Below are 22704 nucleotides of genomic sequence, written 5' to 3'. Positions count from 1 at the left end.
ATCATATTAGAATGATTTCTGAAGGATCATGTGACACTGAAGACCGGATAAATTATGCTGAAAATTCAGCTTTGATCACAGGAATAAATTACGTTTTAAAATATATGCAAATAGAAAACAGTTATTTTAAATTGTAATAATATTTTACAATAATATTCGTTTTACTGTATTTCTGGTCAAATAAATGCAGACTTGATTAGCATTATATTTCCTTTGATAAAAAAAAAGAAAAAGATTCCAACCTTTTATAACGTACTGTATGTGGAAGAATATAGTTTTTTTTTTTTTTTTGTCTTGAAATATGTTTTGTTTTTTTGTATCTTGCAATATGTAATTTTTTTTGTAGTGAAAGCTGTAATTTAACACATCTCATGTCGCCTATAGGTGCCAGGTGTGAAGAATGCGCCCCTGGTTATTACGGAAACCCACACGAGGTGGGCGGAGAATGCCGCTCCTGTCAGTGCAATAACAACATTGACATGCAGGACCCGGGGTCCTGTGACGCCCGCACGGGCGCCTGTCTCAAATGCCTGTACCACACGGAGGGCGAGGACTGCAACCGTTGCAAGCTTGGTTTTTACGGCAATGCACTGACCCAGAGTTGCAGAAGTAAGTTTTTGAAGAAGTCAGTTTGAACACTGAACATTTCCAAAAATATGATCCAAATATTTTATTACATATTTTTGGCATTTAAAATTGAGTTAAGCAGTGATATAGAAATTTTGGGTGATAACACTTATTATCGCCAAAGCAATGCCTGATTAATACATATTTTCATACATGATAATGTACAATTGAAAAGTTTAGTTTTTGAAATGTAGTTTAACTCTTTCCTCGCCAGCCTTCTTTTTTTTTTTTTTTTTTTCAGTGTCAGCATTTTCACAAAAGTTTGATGGCCCCCAGAATATTTAGTTGTATGAATATCTGATCATACAGCTTTTTTTTCAGCTTGTTTTATGCTGAAAGCTTTATGTCTAATAAAAACAAAAACATTTTAAACAAAAAGCTGAGAAAATCGTGTTTTTGTCAAAGACTTTGTCCGTAACGGATTCAAAACGATGATCAAAACACAGATGGAGTAGATCGATTCGAGTCCATCAACACCTACAACACTTCACAGTCGTTGTTAACCCTTCCTGGGTCAACATTTCATTCTGTAACGTTAGGCAGTTTTGATTTATATGCCGTTTAATATTTGATGATCGTGTTATTTTACATGTGCGTAAGCAATCTTCTACCAGAGATGGTCTTATTATTGGGAGATACGTGGCTCTACCATTGGAGAAAGCATAACGGCCAACTTGGATCATGTGTGCCTGGATAACCAACCAATCACATTACAGCCTTGACGTCATTGAAGTTGTGCGACAGTCAGTCACTGTTAGTCTCTGTCGTGCAAATGTCTGTGACTTCTCTTATAAAACAACATTTTATTCCGGTGTAAACTCTATAAGTAGATCAATCCAAAACTAATGTTTAAGAGCAAACATGTTGAAGATTAGTCGATAGGCCTCTCCTCCATTGACGTCTCCTTCCCTTAGCCTGCTAACGCTGTGTTACGCTTTTTTCTGCTAAGGTTGCAGGCTTGCCTTCAAGTGTCTTTGGATATATCGTTTGTTTCTGCTGCTTCTTCGTCTGTTTTGATCCGCAGATTCTGTACTCTTTCAGAAGGTGTTTAATAGCGCCCCCTACCGTATGCCGGAAAATTACATCAGTGACGGGGAAAGAGTTAAAGGCTTTTTTATTAGTATATGAAAAACATTTAAAAGGTCATTTAAAAAACGTAAAAAAGTATGGATTTGATTCTTGGCCCCTGAGTTTTTTTCAAATGTTGTCCTCTTCTTTCTCAGAGTGTGTTTGTAATAATATGGGCACTGCTAAGGAGACGTGCCCTTCTCAGGGGGACTGCAACTGTGACTTAAACAGCGGACAGTGCCAATGTCTTCCCAACGTGGTGGGCCAGCACTGCGATCAGTGCGCCCCGGACACTTGGAACATGGCCAGCGGGAAAGGCTGCGAGGCCTGCGACTGCGACCTCAGCCATTCCTTCGGCTCCTCCTGCAATGAGGTTAGACCACATTCACAGCCATTGCATGTTTGGGATAGAAACAAAGTACACATTTTCAGATGGATTCATTGTTGTGTTTTGTTATCCTCTGTGCTTTAGATAATGGGCCAGTGCTCTTGTAAACCTGGGTTTGGTGGCAGAACCTGCCGAGAGTGTAGAGAACTGTTCTGGGGGAACCCTGAGGTCAGATGCCATGGTGAGTTCAGAAAATAATGAAAAATAATAGTGCATTAAATTACCCAGTGAATTATGGTAATATTTTATAATATTTGGGACGTATTTCTCCAGGGAATAATATATTATGGGGCGTTATTTTGTTAATTTTATTTTGAAAATATTTATACAATTAGGCTATTATATGAATGATTTAAAAATGATTTGTATTATTATTGAACTTATATTATATTATGTACACTACCATTTCAAAAGTTTAGGGTCTATGTTTTTTTTTTTTTTTACCACTTTTATTCGTTTAATTGTCAGTAAGAACATTTATAATGCTCCTCTGTGTATTATTGGTTTTAATATTATTTATATCATTATTTGTTTTAATTTGTGGTATATTATTTCCACTATCATCTCAAAAGTTTGGGTTCATAAGACTTTTGACAGAATTTCATACTTTTATTCAGCAAGGATGCATTAAATTGACCAAAAGTGACAAATACATTTACAAATAGTTTCTATTTCAAATAAATGCTGCTATTTAAAACTTTGTTCATCAACGAATCCTGAAAAAAAAATGTATCACGGTTTCTACAAAAATATTAAGTGTACTAAATATTACAAATAACACAAGTGTTTTCAATATTGATGATGATAATAATACATTTTTCTTGAGCATTAAATAAGCATATTAGAATGATTACTGAAGGATCATGTGACACTGAAGCCTGGAGTAAAGATGCTGAAAATGTAGCTTTATTAAAAAAATATTAAAATAGAATACAATTATTTTAAAATGTAATAATATTTTATAATATCTCTGTTTTACTGAATTTGTGATCGAATAAATGCAGCCTCGGTGAACATAAGAGACTTCTTTCAGAAAGTTTTGAATGATTAAATATACTGTATATATTATTTAAGTTTATATTGTAATTAATATATTTTTTTCCCCACCCATGTAGTCTCGGTTATGACAGTAGTCTGTACTTTTTATCTTCATAATGATTACATAAATTTAGTTTAAAAGAAAGTAAACCTTAAATTTTAATTATCACTGCTGTGCTGAACATTAAACAAACCCAAAGAACACAACTAAACACATTTTGCTGACAGTGGAAACACGCCAATGGTGAGCTCTGCCAAAACTCTAGTCTAAACCATACTGTAGGCAACCCAGTTTTGTAGGAATGTGTAGCAGAATGGAAAAGCCCTCGTCCCGCTCTTCGATTCGCCCCAGATGTGCGTGACCATGACTAGCTCGTGGGGGGATCTGTCGAAGCCTCGCAATATCCTCTCTACTCCCACAATGCACCTTTGTATTCGTGGGCTTTCCCCTTATGGGTGTCTGATGCAGTACCCCTTCACAGAAAAGAGTTTTTGTCCTCTCTCTGACTGTGTTTGTGGCTGTGCAGAACATATCTTTGAAAATCTATTTGAACTTTTCTGGTGCTTTAATGGAAAGTGCTTTTGACGGGGTAAGATTCCGACTGAGCGTCTACTATCTACTGATCTCCTTCTAGATGGTTGTGAAGCTTTTCATTAGAACTTCTAATCTCTGCTCATTTAACAGCTCATAATAAAGGATGATGTATGTAAAATATGACACCATCAGCATTTCCAAGAAGTTGTCGAAAGAGATTTTCAGTTTCACAGACATCCGCACAAGTCATATAAACAGTTTTATGCTACGGTTTTGGAAAGGCACAAAGGAAATGAAATGCAGATTTATTTATTTTTTGCTAAAACTATTACTTTATTTACCCATTTGGCCTCAGGTTTTGGACTCTCTTTGAGCAGAAAAGGCGCTTTGCTAACCAAGATTTTTTTCCACCCCCACACTCCTCCGTTTGTTTAAAGAGTCCGGATGGAGCAGGAAGCCCCCTGTGTTCCTCTAAGATCCAGTTACCCCTCTATAACCCTTCTGTTGACTCGCCCTCAACATGCTCTTCCCTTTCCCAACACAGGACTGAGCGTCTGTTCAGTTTGAGCTGTGCTTTATGTGGTTTCCTCTTAAATACTAGTTTGATAATCTTGTGAAATCCCCAGCTTTGAGCTTTGTCCAACCACATGTGATTTGTTTAGAGATTTTGTAGGTTGTAGTTTATCTTGTACATTTTGTGTCTGGTTTGCTCTTCAATCAAGAATTCTGATTGGTTATGGCACTTCAGTTTTAGAGTTTTTAAGTTCAGACTAGTGGTTTAGTATAGGTTTTAAAGGTGGTGTGTGTGTGTGTGTGTGTGTGTGTGTGTGTGTGTGTGTGTGTGTGTGTGTGTGTGTGTGTGTGTGTGTATATATACATATATATACATATACATATATATACATATACATATATATATATATATATATACACACACACACACACACACACACACACACACACACACATATATATATATATATATATATATATATATATAAACATATAAACATAGTTCTGTCAAATCGATTAATCATGAAATATGTATGTATATATTACACATAAATTATGGAAACAAAAACTCACGATTCATGATGGTTTTGAATTGCTTGAAATATTATTTGAATCACTTCAAAAAAGGAAAAATACAGTTCCCTTTCGTGGTCACTCCGAGTTACGTCGGATGACGACGATTGGGGTTTCGCTTAGAAGCCTATCACCTTCGAGTATATAAAACGAGCCAATGGCAATGAAATGCCATGGGTCTGCGGAATTTGCCTAGCGTAACTCCGCCCGCCGCAGGGGGTATAAAAGGAAGTACGCTGGCACAATGCAGATATGTTTTCGCTTCGGAGCCAAGAGTTTTCTTCACTCCTACAAGCTATTCTGTATCATCTTCACTCTACGAGACGAGCGGCTCTTCAGTGTGTTGGTGTGACGGCGTGTTCCAGCGAGATCGCATTGCCTGCTGCTGATCTGGGCAGTGATCTGCCGACAGTGTGTGTGTTTCTCCCTGGGCGCTTCAGCACTCTGCTGAGCTTTTCCTCTCTCTAAAAGAGCTGCACGAGGCACGTCTTTTTCAAGACGGCTCGCCCGTGTATTTACTGGATGTGGGCGCGTGATTCATCTGCCTAACGGTCACGAGCGCTGTTTCGCGTGTTGGGCTGATTCACGCTCGGCAGCGCTCGTGGGTGAGTCACGTTTTCTCTGCGGGAATGTGACCATCGCGATGTTTATAGATCGAGACTCAATGATCCCCGTGTGGGTAGAGTCCCCTCTGCCACACCCCAATCTATCTCTTCCTCGAGAGGGGATACTTTGGCTGGTGGCCAGGGTGATCTGAGGGTTACAGTGTGGCATAATACCGACGAGCATTCCTCGGGCCACGCCCCCCTCCACATCGCAAACCGTGGGGCTTCCGTGTGTACCTGGTTCTTCTTAGGGACCCAGTGTTTTCATTCGGGGCTCCAGCAGGTGGTGTCATGTCACTCACAGCATCACAAGGCGGGCTTGATTCCTCTGGAAATGAGGATTCGACTGCGTTGCCTCCCTCTGGAGTGTCAGCGTTAGTCGAGTCAGATCTAGAGCTGATGGCCATGCTTTCCCGGGCAGCTGAAAGCATCGGCTGGAGTGGCGCCGCCCTCCCCCTGAGCGCTGTAGGCTTCCCGGATGTGCATCAGGACGCTTCCGGCCCGCGGGCGTCCTCCGCCTTCGCTGCACTCGATCGCGTGGCGATCATGGGCTGTATGTTCTCTGTCACTATCGTGGCACAGGCATGCAGTGCTGTGTGTCGCCTTCGCCTTCGAGGCAGTGCTGACTCGGGAGTTCTGTCGGAACCGGCCGCAGTGGAACGCTAGTCCTTCCCTGGCCAACACTGACAGAACGCGGAAACTCGACCACGCCCCCTTGCTGGGACGCTATGCCTCCCATGCCCGGCTTGGTCGTTCCGCCGCGCACACTACTGACCTCGCTCTCGGGCGACATCGGTACCTGCGTGATCCTGGGTCAGGTGGTGTCCACTAGAGTGGTCCAGACATGGGCTCAGCCAGGTTGATGTGAGGGGGTCTGAGAATTCATTTTCTCAGCTCCCTCATGTCCCAGGCTGGGCTCCTCGGCGGTGTGGTTGAGGACTGTACCCTACAGTTTTTGACCCCCCCCCCCAGAAGCAGACTGAGGCCTTCTGCACCGACGGTCATCCGTCCGTGCGGTCTCCTTAGTCTGCTTCCCGCCGAGGCCACCTCCATGCGGCTCCTCCCCTCGGGCCTTCACTGGCCATGAGCAGGAGGAGGTCGCAGGAGGGCGGCGCTGCCCGTCTCCGCCCCTTAGACTGCCACGCCAGCCTAAGCAGCACTCTTGAAAAGCCCCGCGGCCCGCTAAACGCCAGGCTAAGCGGCGCTCCTGAGACGGGCAGCTCAGGATTGGCTTTCTTTTCTCTACAGGAGGTGGTAGCAGGGCCACTCCTTCCCCCGGTGGAGGGCCGGGGGAGAATCTTTTGTTCTCCACTCCCCGCTGCTCGTCCCACGACGGGCAGCACCCTAATGTGGTTAAAGAAAGAATCGAAATTCCCAATCCTGAGCCTACAGAGTCAGAGGGCCGCAGTGCGCGCCACCCTCGGGTCCCGCCACTGCCGCCCTCCTCTGTCCCAGAGGTCTGGGATGACAGCACGCGCCGCCCACGGGCCACGCTCCTCTCATCCCCCTCTGTCGCCAGACCCCTGCCAGAGCACGCCCCCGTGGGACGCGCGCCCTCCCCTGGCCTCCTCTGGCAGGACGCGGTTAATGACCGTGCCCCCGCACAGGGCCGCGATGCCACCCTCGCCGGTGCCGGTCATTCCGCCTCGCTGCCCCACCGACGGTACGTCTGTGGTTCGTATGACCCCGCTGGTGCACTTTCTGGAGGCCTGGCTAGAGCTTCCCAGACTGTCCCGCTGGGTCGCGAGAACCATCAGGCTCGGCTACGCGATTCAGTTCGCGCGATCTCCTCCCCGCTTCAGCGGAGTCCGCTTCACTATGGTCGGTGGCAATGCCCCTGTCATGAGAGCGGAGGTCGTCACCCTGCTGGCGAAGGGTGCGATCGAGATTGTCCCTCCAGCCGAAATGAAGTCCGGCTTCTACAGCCCTTACTTCATTGTACCCAAGAAGTCCGGTGGGTTACGGCCAATCCTCGACCTGCGCGTCTTGAACCGCTCCCTTCACAGGCTGCCGTTCAAGATGCTAACGGCCAAACACATCCTCCAGTGTGTGCGGCCGCAGGATTGGTTTGCAGCGATCGACCTGAAGGACGCTTACTTCCATGTCTCCATTTTACCTCGACACAGACCGTTTCTACGGTTTGCTTTCGAGGGGCAGGCATACCAGTACGCGGTTCTCCCTTTCGGGCTAGCCCTGTCTCCTCGCGTCTTTACGAAGGTCGTCGAGGCAGCCCTTGTTCCCCTTCGGGAACACGGGGTTCGCATCCTGAACTATCTCGACGACTGGCTTATCCTAGCTCACTCTCGAGACCAGGTTTGCGAACACAGGGACCTAGTGCTCCGGCACCTAGTCCGTCTGGGCCTTCGGGTCAACTGGGAGAAGAGCAAACTCTGCCCCGTGCAGAGGATCTCTTTTCTCGGTATGGAGATCGACTCGGTCGCCATGTGCGCGCAGCTTACGAGCGCGCGCGCGCAGCCACTGCTGACTTGTCTTCGTCAGTTCGAGGACAAGAGTGCGGTTCCACTGAAACTTTTTCAGAGGCTCCTGGGGCATATGGCATCCGCAGCCGCAGTAACGCCGCTGGGATTGCTTCATATGAGACCGCTTCAGCTTTGGCTTCGCGATCGAGTCCCGAGGTGGGCATGGCAACACGGCACGCTCCGAGTCCCAGTGACTCCAGCCTGCCGTCAGACCTTCACCCCGTGGGCGAACCTCAATTTTCTACGGGCCGGAGTGCCCTTAGAACGAGTTTCCCAGCATGTTGTTGTGTCAACAGATGCCTCCAACACGGGCTGGGGCGCCATGTGCAATGGTCATGCTGCCGCGGGCTCCTGGACAGGACCCCAGCGCCTTTGGCATGTCAATTGCCTCGAGTTGCTGGCTGTACGTCTCGCCCTGCACCGCTTCCATGCGCTGCTCAGGGGCCAGCACGTACTAGTCCGATCAGACAATACCGCAACAGTAGCGTACATCAACCACCAGGGTGGTCTACGCTCCTGCCGTATGTCGCAACTCGCTCGCCACCTCCTCATATGGAGTCAGAAGCATCTGAGGTCGCTTCGAGCCATTTATATCCCGGGACACCTGAACCAGGCGGCCGACGAGCTGTCTCGAGTTCGGCCTCTCGCTGGAGAATGGCGACTCCATCCCCAGACGGCCCAGCTGATTTGGGATCAGTTCGGCGACGCACAGGTAGACCTGTTTGCCTCCCACGACTCGTCCCATTGCGACCTGTTTTACTCCCTGACCGAGGGCACGCTCGGCACGGATGCACTGTCGCACAGCTGGCCGCGGGGCCTACGCAAGTATGCGTTTCCCCCAGTGAGCCTTCTTGCGCAGACCTTGCGCAAGATCAGGGAGGACGAGGAGCAGGTCATTTTGGTTGCCCCGTATTGGCCCAACCGGACCTGGTTCTCCGAACTAGTACTCCTCGCGACAGCACCTCCCTGGCCAATTCCTCTGAGGAAGGACCTCCTTTCTCAGGGACGGGGCACCTTATGGCACCCTCGTCCCGATCTTTGGAACCTCCATGTGTGGCTCCTGGACGGGACGAGGCAGGTTTGAGTACCCTACCACCTGCGGTGGTGGCTACCATCACTTCCGCTAGAGCATCGTCCACGAGACATGCCTATGCGTTGAAGTGGAACCTCTTCGTCAGCTGGTGTTCTTCTAAACATCAAGAACCCACGAAATGCCCGATCAGTGTCGTGCTTTCCTTCCTGCAAGATGGGTTGGAGCGAAGGCTGTCTCCCTCCACCCTGAAAGTGTATGTTGCCGCCATTGCCGCACATCACGAAGCAGTTGATGGTAAGTCTCTGGGAAGGCACGACCTGATCGTCAGGTTCCTGAGGGGAGCGAGGAGACTAAATCCTCCTCGTCCTCCCTTCGTACCCTCTTGGGACCTCTCAGTGGTTCTAACTGCCCTGCAGAGTGCTCCATTTGAGCCTTTACAGTCAGTGGAGCTTAAGTTCCTGTCAATGAAGACAGCGCTCCTGGTTGCATTGGCCTCCATCAAGAGGGTAGGGGACCTGCAGGCATTTTCGGTTGACGAAGCGTGCCTGGAATTCGGGCCGGCTAACTCTCACGTGATCCTGAGACCCCGGCTTGGATACGTGCCCAAGGTTCCTACCACACCCTTTCGAGACCAGGTAGTGAACCTGCAAGCGCTGCCCTTGGAGGAGGCAGACCCAGCCTTGGCACTGCTCTGTCCAGTACGCGCCCTCCGTGCTTACGTAGACAGAACGCGGTGTTTCAGGACCTCAGACCAGCTCTTGTCTGTCATGGTGGGAAGCTGAAGGGAAAGGCTCTCTCAAAGCAAAGGTTATCCCACTGGATAGTGGATACCATTGCTTTGGCATACCAGCAGCAAGGTCGTCCGTGCCCCCTTGGTGTGAAAGCCCACTCCACACGTAGTGTGGCTTCCTCTTGGGCTCTAGCGCATGGCGCCTCGCTAACAGACATTTGTAGAGCTGCAGGCTGGGCGACACCCAACACATTCGCGAGATTCTATAATCTCCGAGTAGAGCCAGTTTCTTCTCATGTACTCGCTTCAACCAGCCGGTGCTAGATTCTGCTCAGGTGTCTTCGCTTGCTCGCCATTCCTCTCCACGGACGGGATACGTGCGATATTTCTCTCAGGTGAGTCTGATAAGCTCTGAGTTTCCTCCAGCACTGGTTACGTCAACGCCTGAGTTATGCCAATCTGCCATAACGCAGCTTTTGCGCTTGACTAGGTGCCTCCATGTGCATGGTTCCCCCTCTGGGCGACCCCCACATGTGTATTCCACTGTAAGTCTCCTTGTGAGCGTGTGTCTTTCCCTTGGCAAGCCACCTTGCCACCCCTGGGGTTTAAAATTCCACCTGCGGCTGGACACCCCAGTGATTTTCCATATGCAGCCCTCTGGGTCATATGTGTATTCTAAGTCCCCCCCATCAATGGCTGGGCATAACTGCATATTTCTCTCTGGAGATATGCTTCCCAGTGTACCTTGGTATCCCTGTGTTAAGTAGGACTCCTTCGTTCGTGCTAGTCTCACAACAGGGAGCTCAGACTTACGCAGGGCACTGGAAGACAGCCGAGGTGGCGTGATTAGACTGGAACCCCAATCGTCGTCATCCGACGTAACTCGGAGTGACCACGAAAGGGAACGTCTCGGTTACGGATGTAACCCTCGTTCCCTGAGTGGGAACGGAGACGTTACGTCTTCCTGCCACTTCCGCTGTACCGCTGAAAAACGCCTGGGGCTAGTCTCGGCTCCTCAGCGAAGACATATCTGCATTGTGCCAGCGTACTTCCTTTTATACCCCCTGCGGCGGGCGGAGTTACGCTAGGCAAATTCCGCAGACCCATGGCATTTCATTGCCATTGGCTCGTTTTATATACTCGAAGGTGATAGGCTTCTAAGCGAAACCCCAATCGTCGTCATCCGACGTAACGTCTCCGTTCCCACTCAGGGAACGAGGGTTACATCCGTAACCGAGACGTTAAGTGTGACATGTGCTGCAGAAGTCTGTCATATAAGCTACATAAAATTATAATTGTGTGCTTGGGACATGGCTTTTATTGGTTAGACTTTTGTTTTTGTAATCAGGCTCTCAAAAGTTATATAAAATTTGGATTTAGATTTATCGGCCAATATATCGGTTATCGGCTTTCAAATATAAAGAATTATCGGTTATCGTATCGGCCAAATTTTTCCTATCGGTGCATCCCTTGGTAAAATGTTCCTTGAATGCCACTTAAACTCTAAAAGCCCTTGTGAAAGGAATGATACATATACAATTATTAATTTTGCAGACGCTTTTAATCAGAGCGACTTACAAAGGAGGAATACAGCAAGCGATTCATTGTGAAGAGGCAAAAAACACAAGAAGTGCTAAAAATACAAAGTTTCAGACTTTTCTTAGAGTATCATAAGCTAGAATAGGAAGGGACTAAATGAGAGTGAAAGCAAAGCATAGATTTTTTTTTTGCCGGATAGCTTTCCTCCCATGCATTTTTACATGAACCTTATCTCCATGGCGATGAAAAACAGATGGAAAGGGATACATACCTTCCTGCATCGGACAGCCATGTGAAACTATATCTGTGAATAAAAACCTACTGACCGTTAGATTAGAACTGCAGGTCTTTAGTTGGTTTGAGATTTAACTTATTGACAGAAAAAGGATATTGCTTATGCAGCGGGAGCTGGCTTCGTGGCTGGTTACTGTTTACACTACACTGGCAAATACATCACTAACACAGAAGTTGGTACGTTTTTAAAGGCATAATTTCCGAGAGCTTGTTAACACCGTCATGAATGTTTAACAGCAGTAAAACGGACTTTGTTAATAGGGTGGTCTAGGCTGGGAGACTGTGGTTCCTCTTCTCGACTGGCGTGTGTGAGATGTTAAAGATTTACATCCCCATGCCTTAGCCGTGTACGTCTGCGTAAAGTAAACGATTGCTGAGTACACAAACGCATTGCATTCAATCTTCAAGAAGCGTGTTTATTTTAGGCCTACTTTTAAAAGGCTCAATTAATTCTCAAGCCAGGTTTTAAACAATAAAATGCAGATGTGTTCCTAGACAGTAAAAGCATGTCGTAGTGTTTTTGTCTGTTGTTGTAAGAGTGTAAATTGCTACAAAATCACCATCACAAAAACTCCTATGCCAGTCGCCGTCTCCAGGGGTCACATTCACGGTATTGTCCCAACAAGAAACACCCCTGGTGCCGCCTGAGGCCCCCTGGATAATAGCAGGGATTAACCTCCGAGATAATTCCCTATCTCTAGTACCTTGTATGCATTAGTGCCCTTAGGTGAAGGAGTCTTTTCCCGTGGAATGTGTGTGTAATCACTACACACTGGAATGCGTTTTAAGTAAATGAACCGTCCCAGACAGGGTCCCCATTCACATATTGTATGTGTCACATGTATTGTCCTGAATTCCTGGTTACTTATCTACCCAAAAAGACACGGGCTCTGTTCCAACTCCTAATGAGCTACCAACCTATCTAGGTGGCATCATTTTCTTGCCCTCTGATGCCAGATTGGCACTACAAAGGTGTACAACTCCACCAATTTAAAGGCAAAGTATGGTACCAGAATTGACGCTAGATTTATGGACACATTTTTATAAGATTGAAAGTTATTTTTAAACAAATTAATGTGTTTGGAACGTTTTAGAATTAGGAAAATGTCTATTTAGGGTTTTTATATATACAATAATTGAAATATTACCAAAAGTACAACAACAAAAAAATACACTGACTAATTCAGACAAGAAGAAATAATGATTTTCAGCTATATAAGACACTTTTTAAAGAATATGTTATATTTTTATGGCCTGTAACATCTTGTGATAAAAAATATAACCGTTTGAAAAAAGCTGAAAAAAAACAATGACTTTGGAAAGCAAATGTTATTAACTAGGTTTTGGAAGAGCGCTAAATTGTTATTTTGATAATTAAAAAAAATAAATAAATTGAAACGGGTTTCAGATTCTTGTGAATCTAAAAAGAGATTTTCAGATTTTTTGGGGTGAAAAAAGGGTCTTGATGAAGGTTAACAAGATTGTTAAACCTAGAATGTTCTGTGGATGAGTGTGTTTGTTTAAGGGCCTCACGTTAGGTCATTCCTGATGTGGTGTTTGCCAAGTGTCTCGTCTGTCATTGTGGGCAGTCACTGCCTTTTGTTCACCAAACACTCTGAAACAACGCTTGCAGTGCAGCACTAAAGTGGGCAAACAGTCTTTTCCTTCATGCTTCCACTCACACCTCGATCACTCACTCTTTAAACTCCAGCCTAATAAGGTCACTGGAACTCAAAGTTTGCAGCTGTTGACAGAAAATGCCAGTAAATGAGCTGCTGTCCTACAAATCTTGCATGGGTTTAACATTTCAGTTCTTTCAGATTTAAATTTTTCTGATGTCGATCTCATTCTGTAGACCCCATCTACATAAATCTGGCCAAGCTTTTACTAATTTATTATTTAATCAATGCAAAGCATTGTTGAATTCTTAATTTTTTTAACCAATGTTGTATATATATATAACACACACATTTACATTTGTTATACATGTAAAAAATGCAAATTTGTAAATTAATGAAATTATATTTTTAATTAATTATTTTTAAGCTAAAAAAAAAAAAAAAAGCTTTTATTTGTATATTTTCGGGGTTCATTTTACTTTTGCTTTTGTGATTTTTTTATTTTTTTATTTAATTTTTTTATTTTATTATCTATTATTTTTTGAATATTACTATTTAGGTTTAGTTTACTTTAACCAGTTAGTAGTTATATTGCTTCAAATTAAACTAATTTCAGTTCGTTTCCCATGCAAAATTTCGAATTTATTTAGTTTCAATCTTTCAGCTAATATTTTTATTGTATTCCAGCTTTATTTCAATTTCCAAAAATGTTTTTAAAAGTTTTAAGTAATGATAATAACTGTACTTAAACCTCAGTGTTCCTGTATATTTTCTCAGCATGTGACTGTGACCCGAGAGGCATCGCGGAGCAGCAGTGCAACAAGGCCACAGGTCACTGCGTGTGTGTGGAGGGTGTTTCTGGTCCCCGATGTGACACATGCGCTCGAGGCTTCACGGGCGACTTCCCACAGTGCGAGCGCTGCCACCAGTGCTTTGCCGAATGGGACGTAATTGTAGGCGACCTCACCAATCAGACCCACAGACTGGTCCAGAAGGTCAATACCATCAAAGCCACTGGCATTACTGGACCCTACCAGGCCACCATCGATAACGTTGAAAGCAGCGCCAACTCCATCCGCAACATCCTCGCCCAGAATCCAGCCACTCAGCCTCTAACGGAGATCCAGGGACTTCTCGAACAAGCAACGTAAGTAACATCCTTACTTAGGGATGTGGAAGCAAGTGCAGATCCTTCTTATTAGTTCACATTGAGAGATCATTGACTCTTCTCATAAGAATAATCCTCTTTCTCTAAAGTGCCTTGATGGCTGAAATGAACACCAACCTTAATCTGACCGAGGAGACCTTGTCCGAGATCTCATCTGACAACAACAGCACGGACACCAAACTGAACTCCCTCAAAGAAGAAGCTCAGAAACTAGAACAGACGGTGAAAGACCTGCAGAAACAGGTGGAGTTTGTGAAGAATTCAGACATTCGAGGTGAGTAACATAACTTAATTAAGGGGCCATATTTTAACGATCTAAGCGCATGGTCTAAAGCGCACAGCGCAAGTGCACTCACGGCGAGTCCGAATCCACTTTTGTTAGTTTAATGACGGGAAAAATGGTCGGCGCACCCGGCGCATGGTCTAAAAGGGTTGTCCCTATTCTCTTAATGAGTAATGGGTGTGTTTCGGGGTGTAACGTGCAAAAAACTAATCAGAGTCTCATCTCCCATTCCCTTTAAAAGCCAGTTGCTCTCGCGCCATGGCGGATTCGCTGTTTACATGACATGAATTTGCAAGCGGAAAGACTTGAACGCTTCTCTAGTGAGGGAATGGATCGGCTCGTAGGCGAAGTTAACGCGTGCAAGCAGAACATCTACTGGACAAGCCCACCATATCTTTATGTACATAATATTAATCTTTTACATTTTAATCCTTTTATTTTTAATATTTGTCATGTTTGTGTGCTGCTGCGCACCCTGTGTGTGTAATAAGCATATTGTACATGCGTTGTGGACCCGCCTATAGAAGCATATTACTAATGCGCCCTTTAAATGACAAAAAAAAAATACTGCGCCATTGACTTTAGACCAGGTTTGAGTTGGTTAATGGCGCAGTCTATTTCAGTGTCCTCAAAATGGCAACGCACCAATAATGCACCAGAACACACCTCGTTTTCAGACCAGCGCACAAATGGGCGCAAATGCATTTGCTATTTAAACCAGGTGGAGCAGCAAATCTGCATCGCGCCTGGCCCATGATGGGGCCCTCGCTGTAAACCACTTTTCTTGACCAGGAAAATTCATAATTTCACCATCTTTTTCGGTCTACAGGGGCCAGAGCTAGCGTGAATCGATATTACGAGCAGTCCCAGAACGCGGAGGTCCGTGCCAATGCCTCCACCAGTGACCCATACAACCTGGTCAATCAGTCTGCCGTCCTGCGGACAGAAACGGAGGACTTGATGAACCAGACCAAAGAAGAGTTCAGTCAAAGGCAGGATGAGTTTTCGACTAAACTGGACAACCTGGCAGGACAACTAGAGACTCTGGACCTGTCTGAGCTTAGCGAGAAGGTAAAGCAGTCAACAGATTTATGATCATGGTCTACGTCAAGAGCTTATCTAGTGACTTGACAGCACTGAAGTTTCAATTAGCAAAAGTTTAGTTTTCAGAAACAAATCAAGTGCAAGAAAAACTATTTTGACATCACTTTAAAATTGCCTAGATATCCTTAGACTTTTGTTCCTGATCACACAAAATCTTAAACTTTGTATTATACTTCCCAAGGTGTACAATTACATTAAAAAAGTGATAGAATTTTCTGTTTTTTGCTTGGGCCAATAAACAAACGCATACATTTGTAACCACCCAGAACACTCTAGCATCATGCCAGTGAGTTTTGCTCATTTAAAACCTAGTTTTACCGTTGTGATCTCTCCTCGGATACAGACATGTGGTAGTCCAGCTGGCTCTGAGAACTGTGCCGACTCTCCCTGTGGAGGCCTGAGCTGTGTGGACGGGGAAGGGAACAGGAAGTGCGGAGGAGAGGGATGTGATGGCCTCGCCACGCTGGCCCACAATGCCTGGCAGAAAGCCAAGGACTTTGACCTGGAGATTATCAGCGCCATGGAGGAAGTGGACAAGCTGTCCAAAATGGTGAGGTTTCTCAGCAGACACTGTATCTGCTATTGGTATGATAAAGGATTTTACAATTATTTTCTAGAGATGATCTGCATTTTCGTTCTCTATTTGGATCTTTTCACTTGACAACTCCTGAATGCCATTTTGAAGACATTAAAGACATTGAAAAATTAATTTTATTGTACGATTTGCAAGGATTTCTTCTTTAAGGATCCTTTCTTTAAAGACAGGCATGTGATCAGCTAAAGACAAAGAAAAAGGAAAACCTGACCACGAAAATGAACACAGTGCTGGGCTTTTCTCTGAAACATGCAACGCGTCAGACCATATATGATTTATTAACATTTTGATGATCGCACTTAAGCCATTTCACATTCTCACCACCATGCGTTTTCAAAATTAATAAAAAAAAGTTTCCGGCAACTGGTGAGTAACAGTAACAGTGGCAAATTTTACTCTTGTTTGGCACTTCCCTGGCTACATGCTAGTAGTGTCCTGCAGATGGTGGGATAAATATGCAAAAATCACATCCATGTAAAGAGTCCTTAATATATTTGTTCAGGTGTCAGAGGCAAAGGTGAAAGCCGACGAAGCAAAGTTAAATGCTCAGGAGGTGCTGGCGAAGACCAATGAGACCAAAAAGCGCGTGGACGGCAGCAACGAGGAGCTACGCCAACTCATCAAACAGATCCGAGACTTCCTCACTCGTAAGACACACTTAGCAAGTTTCCTTGAGCTAAGTTGCTCGGATGGTGAAAAGTGGCTTGAATTTGACTCCCACTGTGTCTGTTTCTGCAGAAGATGGAGCGGACCTGGAAAGCATCGAGGCTGTGGCCAATGAAGTTCTGCAGATGCAGATGCCCACCACACCAGCCCAGCTGCAGAACCTGACAGCGGAGATCAGGGAGCGCGTGGGCAGCTTGACAGATGTTGAGGACATCCTTAACCAGAGCGCCAATGACATCATGAGAGCAGAAAGCTTGCTGGAACAAGCCCGCAAGGCCAGGTCTGAGATATATTCAATTCCTGAGAACAGATTGATAGAGTTTGAACAGGCACCGGTCACAAATCAGCTACACAAAAACCTTTTATTCTTCCACTACTTTTCTATGAGGTTTGCCATTTTTGCAACCTGATTATCAATATTTGCCATTTTGCATGCTAGGTTATTTTTTGTCGATTTTAATAGTTCTTATATCAAAAAAAAATGGATTTGTGCCTTAGTGCTTTAAAAAGTAATGGGACACTAAAGCAGAGGTTCTCAACTTTTTTTGACTCGAAGGCACTTCATTGTCCAACATAATTTTCAAGGCTCTCTCCCCTTTCCTAAAATTTTTCATTCGAAAACTGGGATATTGGCATTTTAAATTCATTTTTTGATTTCGATTTATACAAATACTATAAGTATATCCAACCTTACTCGAATACATTCAGTACACTCACGCTAAGCAGTGTGTACTAGATAGCAAATCTCAACTGGTTGATTGTTATATCAGCAAAAAATGTAAGTTAGTTTATATAGAACAACCTACTTTTGCCTGCGTACATACAGTATATTCATGTAAAAGATTCTGCTATATAGAATCTCGACTGCTTGGTTATTTATATCGTTGCAAAATTTTAACTAGATTGTCGCCCAGCTCTGTATATAAAGTTGAATTTATTATATCGAACTTCATCCGCATACATACAGCACACTCACGCAAAGCAGTATAGCCTACTATATTGCAAATCTGAACTACATGAATGATTGTATCTTTGCAAAGCGTAAACTATATTATCACTAATCTCTAATCTGCTAAATGCGACTATAAAGCATGTTGATATTAAGATATTATAATCATTAACAACATGATTGTCAGTAAAGCTGCTTTGAAACACTCTGTGTTGTGAAAAGAGCGATGTAAATCAATTTGACTCGACTTGATTCCAGATGTTTCTGTATGTTCTTCAATAAAACCAATAATCATTGAATGGGGAAAAAGAAATACTGTTTGTTTTTTAGTATTTAGATATATTAATAACAATTTGTTCATTTCAATACATTTAGGTTATCATGCGACTCCTTTGAGTGTTTGTTGAGGCCCCCTAGTGGGCCCCTGATCTAGAACCAGTGCATCAATGTGTACCATATCCGTGGAATGTGGCAGTATTGCCACCTACTGGCCATTCATTGAACAACACGTTTGTTTGTTCTCTATTTTTCACAGGAAGGAGGCGTCAGATGTCAAAGACACAGCTGAGATGGTGAAGGAGGCCTTGCAGCAGGCTGAACGCGCTCAGAGTTCTGTAACCGAGGCCTTGAAACAGGCCACTGCTGACATCAAGGGAACACAAGACCTGTTGGTCTCTGTAAGTCTACACTGGTTTATAATCACCAGTCATTTGTTCTAGAATTGTTTTGGACATGCATATTTTGCTGCTTTTGACTGAATCTAAGTGACGCTTTTGTACAAAAGGTGGAGTCAGAGACATCCGACTCAGAGCTAAAACTGAGTAACGCCACCCGAAGGCTCCTGAAGCTGGAAAGCGATGTAGCTCTGCTGAAAGAAAAGGCTCTCAACACCTCCACAAGCGCCAACAGCACAGAGAAAGAGGCTGATAGCATCAACGCACTGGCCAAGCAGCTCAAAAAGGTGCCTGTAATATATGGACGTTACGTCATTTTTGGTATTAACTGTTTTGCGTTTGTAACCTCTTATGTTGTGGTTGACCGTTTATGCAGGATCTGGATTCAGAGCTGAAAGACAAGTACAGTACTGTTGAAGAGCTGATCACACAGAAGGCTGAAGGAGTGACAGAAGCCAAGAAAAGAGCAGAGAAACTCCAACAGGAAGCCAAAAATCTGTTGCTACAGGCCAGCGAGAAACTTCAGCTTCTGAAAAGTAAGTCGATAGTGCATTTCTAATGGCGAAGAAAATATTACACATATATGCATGAAATAAGCGCAACTGCAACATCAGCTTTCACACATTTCACTGGGTAACAGAGCTGCGACTATAAACCTCAATGTTTAAAAAGTTTTAACCCAGAAATCACTTTAAAGTAGTGATGCACTGAAAAATAAAACTTAAAATTCAGGATGCACTTGGGCGAAAACCGAAAGCTTATTTGATAATCAAATAATTAGTCATTCATTTAATAATCAACACTCAAATAAAAAAAAAGTTGTATAAACATTTAAATCACACATTAGGCCGTTTTTATATCAACTTTTAATAATAGAATTATGTTTCTTCTAATGAAGACATTACTAACAGTAAAAATATAATGAATATGTAATTCAGTGCATCAAAACACTAATTGAGCGGATACAAAAGAATGACAAAACGACATTTATTGTTTGAATTTCGTGATAAAATCCACATAATTTAAAAGTTGAGACTATTAAACTATTACTATTAAAAGTGACAAAGCACAAAGCTTATTTAAATTGTGTGAACAAAACAGACGCTGAACACGGTCAAAACGCAGCATGCTAATTAAACGTCACTGTTTCGGTCAAAATTATTTCGGTTGGCAAAATCACTAGTTTAAAGAGAACTATCATACAACTGTTTTCAATTTAGATTTTAGTGTTCTCAATTAGGAAGAGCTAAACTTCTGTTGTTTTGCAGATCTTGAGAAGAGCTACGATGAAAATCAGAAGCTGCTGGAGGATAAGGCCAATGAGCTGGTGGATCTGGAGAAGGCTGTGAAAGAACTGCTTCAGGAGATCAGTCACAAAGTGACCGTCTACAGCACCTGTCTGTTTTAACGCTACTACTGGCTGCATTAGGAAAATAAATTATATTAACTTTTTTGTGAGTTTTAAAACTTTTGCAGCTACAACTTTACCCAATACCCACACATTTATCTTTTGTCACTGTATGGAAGGGTGTTAGACACTTTTGCGACCACAAGAGAATGTAATTTGGATTTGAAAATGTATAAAAGATCAAAGAGTGAATGTAAGATATGCCCAACATAACTATGAGACTGCAATTTCAATGACCTCATTGTTTTGATTTAGGATAAAAGTTGTTGAAATAAGAAGTAAAATAATGTAAATATGCCTCAAATTTTCTACTTTTCTGTCACAGATATCTGGATCAATTTATAAATGCCATGAAAAAGAAATCAGAATAAACTCAAGTTTATTAATACTACAGTGTGAAATTGTGTCGTTGTTTTCACTCCCTCAACACATCCTTGAGTGTATAAAATACATTCTGGGCATTCTAATTAAACTTTATAAGATGGAAATAACAGCCGAGACTTATGTATTGTGGAAGAATCACTCCTTAATCCATTTTTTTTTTTTAAACTTGGTTTATGCTATTTCTGTAATAGTGGTATGGTGGACCTGGGTCATGGCCGTAGAGCGGAGGTGGACCTGTACTGTGGCGATGTGGAGAATCATCAATGTCATTAAAATAACCAGATCATTAGAGTCATTTGTCCGTGAATCAGACCTCATTTTTTAATCAGTATAAAGAACCAGCTCAGAGTCATTTGCTTGTTCGCTATATTGCGCTTAAGTCATTGCGCTGAACTGATATATTTAATTCAAGGATTCATCAGACTGTTTTAAACGAGTATTTTTTGTTTAGTTTTTTGCTTTGTTTTTGAACAATGCATTCAAATAACCAATAACTGAGACTACAGGCGACCGCGAGACAATTTAAAGACACGTTTTCAAGCCATTATTTCATCTTTTATACCGCTACATTCAATTTATAGTCTCATTCACAACACTAGTTAAATTGTGCCTTAATACCCACAGTGAGCAAGCCAAAGGTGACGGTGGCCAATTTAATGTAGGGAGAAACCAAGACTCAGCAGGGGGGACCCATCCTCCTCTGGCCGACACATTTAAAAAATACTGCATATTTGATTTATACTATTTATGGCTTGATGATAATTAACAAAATATCAACCCAATTCTAAATTTAAACGTACAAACAACTACATTGCAACTCTTATATGTTCTCTACAACTCTTACCTGTACTCTACAACTCTTACATGTTCCCTACAACTTCTACCTGTACTCTACAACTCTTACATGTACATTACAACTCTTACATGTACATTACAACACTTACCTGTACATTACAACTCTTAGCTGTACATTACAACTCTTAGCTGTACATTACAACATTTACCTGTACTCTTCAACTCTTACATGTTCTCTAGAACTTTTACCTGTACATTACAACACTTACATGTACTCTACAACTCTTACCTGTACTCTACAACTCTTACATGTTCTCTACAACACTTACCTGTACATTACAACACTTACATTTTCTCTACAACTCTTACTTGTACATTACAACACTTACCTATTCTCTACGACTCTTACCTGTACATTACAACTCTTACCTGTACATCACAACTCTTACCTGTACTCTACAACTCTTACTTGTACATTACAACACTTACCTGTACTCTACAACTTTTACCTGTACAATACAACACTTACATGTACTCTACGACTCTTACCTGTACATTACAACACTTACCTATTCTCTACGACTCTTACCTGTACATTACAACTCTTACCTGTACATCACAACTCTTACCTGTACTCTACAACTCTTACTTGTAAATTACAACACTTAGCTGTACATTACGACTCTTACCTGTACATTACAACTCTTACTTGTACATTACAACACTTACCTGTACATCACAACTCTTACCTGTACTCTACAACTCTTACCTGGACATTACAACACTTACCTGTACTCTACAACTCTTACCTGTACTCTACGACTCTTACCTGTACTCTACGACTCTTACCTGTACTCTACGATTCTTACCTGTACATTACAACACTTACCTGTACATCACAACTCTTACCTGTACTCTACAACTCTTACCTGGACATTACAACACTTACCTGTACTCTACAACTCTTACCTGTACTCTACAACTTTTACCTGTACATTACAACACTTACCTGTACTCTACGACTCTTACCTGCACTCTACAAGTCTTACCTGTACATTACAACACTAACATTTTCTCTACAACTCTTACTTGTACATTACAACATTTAACTGTACATTACAACTCTCTCTGTACTCTACAACTCTTCTATTCTACCAGATTTACCTGTACACTACAAGGTTCCCTATTTGTCAAAATTGCATCCCCATCTTACCCCACTCAGCCCTAGTCAGCGACGACCCTGAGGGCTCTATCTTGCACCCAGCGCAATTGACTTTGTACACGACGCATGTATCATTCCTATTTTGCACCCGACGCACAGCTGACTTTTCCCTCGGCAGACGCACGTCGGTAAATTAGGGAATGAACTTGCGTTCAGTGAAAAGAGGAGGTGTGTTCCGGCGCAAATGTTCCCTGATGCTATTTTGCAGTTCCAGAAAACAATTCCGCCACAGACCAGGAAAAACCTAGTCTAAAGTCACTGTGGCGCGTTTTCAGTGGCGCGTTCAGATGCTATTTTAAGGGCGCATGCTTGGCCATAATGTGGTGTGTGCACAACGCGCATACACTTTGCTTCTCTCATCTACACACAGAACCAGCAGTTGCCATTTTTGCAATCCATACATAATTACAAGGA

At 43.3% G+C, this 22704-nt stretch overlaps 2 protein-coding genes across 2 annotated transcripts in view; both read left to right on the top strand.

Annotated features, from left to right (window-relative positions):
* lamb1a (laminin, beta 1a) overlaps positions 1–20277 on the top strand; it is a 42473-nt gene extending 22196 nt beyond the window's left edge. The window contains exons 21-33 of the mRNA XM_082159984.1: positions 385–609; positions 1851–2068; positions 2168–2264; positions 13820–14189; positions 14300–14484; positions 15323–15564; positions 15941–16147; positions 16695–16839; positions 16931–17138; positions 18343–18484; positions 18592–18768; positions 18858–19017; positions 19750–20277. Of these exons, the coding sequence (XP_082016110.1) occupies positions 385–609; positions 1851–2068; positions 2168–2264; positions 13820–14189; positions 14300–14484; positions 15323–15564; positions 15941–16147; positions 16695–16839; positions 16931–17138; positions 18343–18484; positions 18592–18768; positions 18858–19017; positions 19750–19889 (2516 nt within the window). The 3' untranslated portion in view covers positions 19890–20277. The remainder of the gene's footprint in view (positions 1–384; positions 610–1850; positions 2069–2167; positions 2265–13819; positions 14190–14299; positions 14485–15322; positions 15565–15940; positions 16148–16694; positions 16840–16930; positions 17139–18342; positions 18485–18591; positions 18769–18857; positions 19018–19749) is intronic.
* Positions 6076–10497, top strand: LOC309489975 (uncharacterized protein; the record flags this gene model as incomplete). Its single annotated transcript, XM_082158930.1, has 3 exons — positions 6076–6205; positions 7802–8080; positions 8124–10497. The coding sequence occupies 3 exons, from the start codon at positions 6076–6078 to the stop codon at positions 8909–8911; spliced, it is 1197 nt and encodes a 398-aa protein (XP_082015056.1). The 3' UTR covers positions 8912–10497.
* Positions 20278–22704: the final 2427 nt, after the last annotated feature.

Source organism: Leuciscus leuciscus (genome assembly GCF_965113295.1).
Source record: "Leuciscus leuciscus genome assembly, chromosome: 25".
In the NCBI taxonomy this organism is placed as follows: Eukaryota; Metazoa; Chordata; class Actinopteri; order Cypriniformes; family Leuciscidae; genus Leuciscus; species Leuciscus leuciscus.
This window is presented reverse-complemented; position numbering and strand designations above follow the sequence as displayed.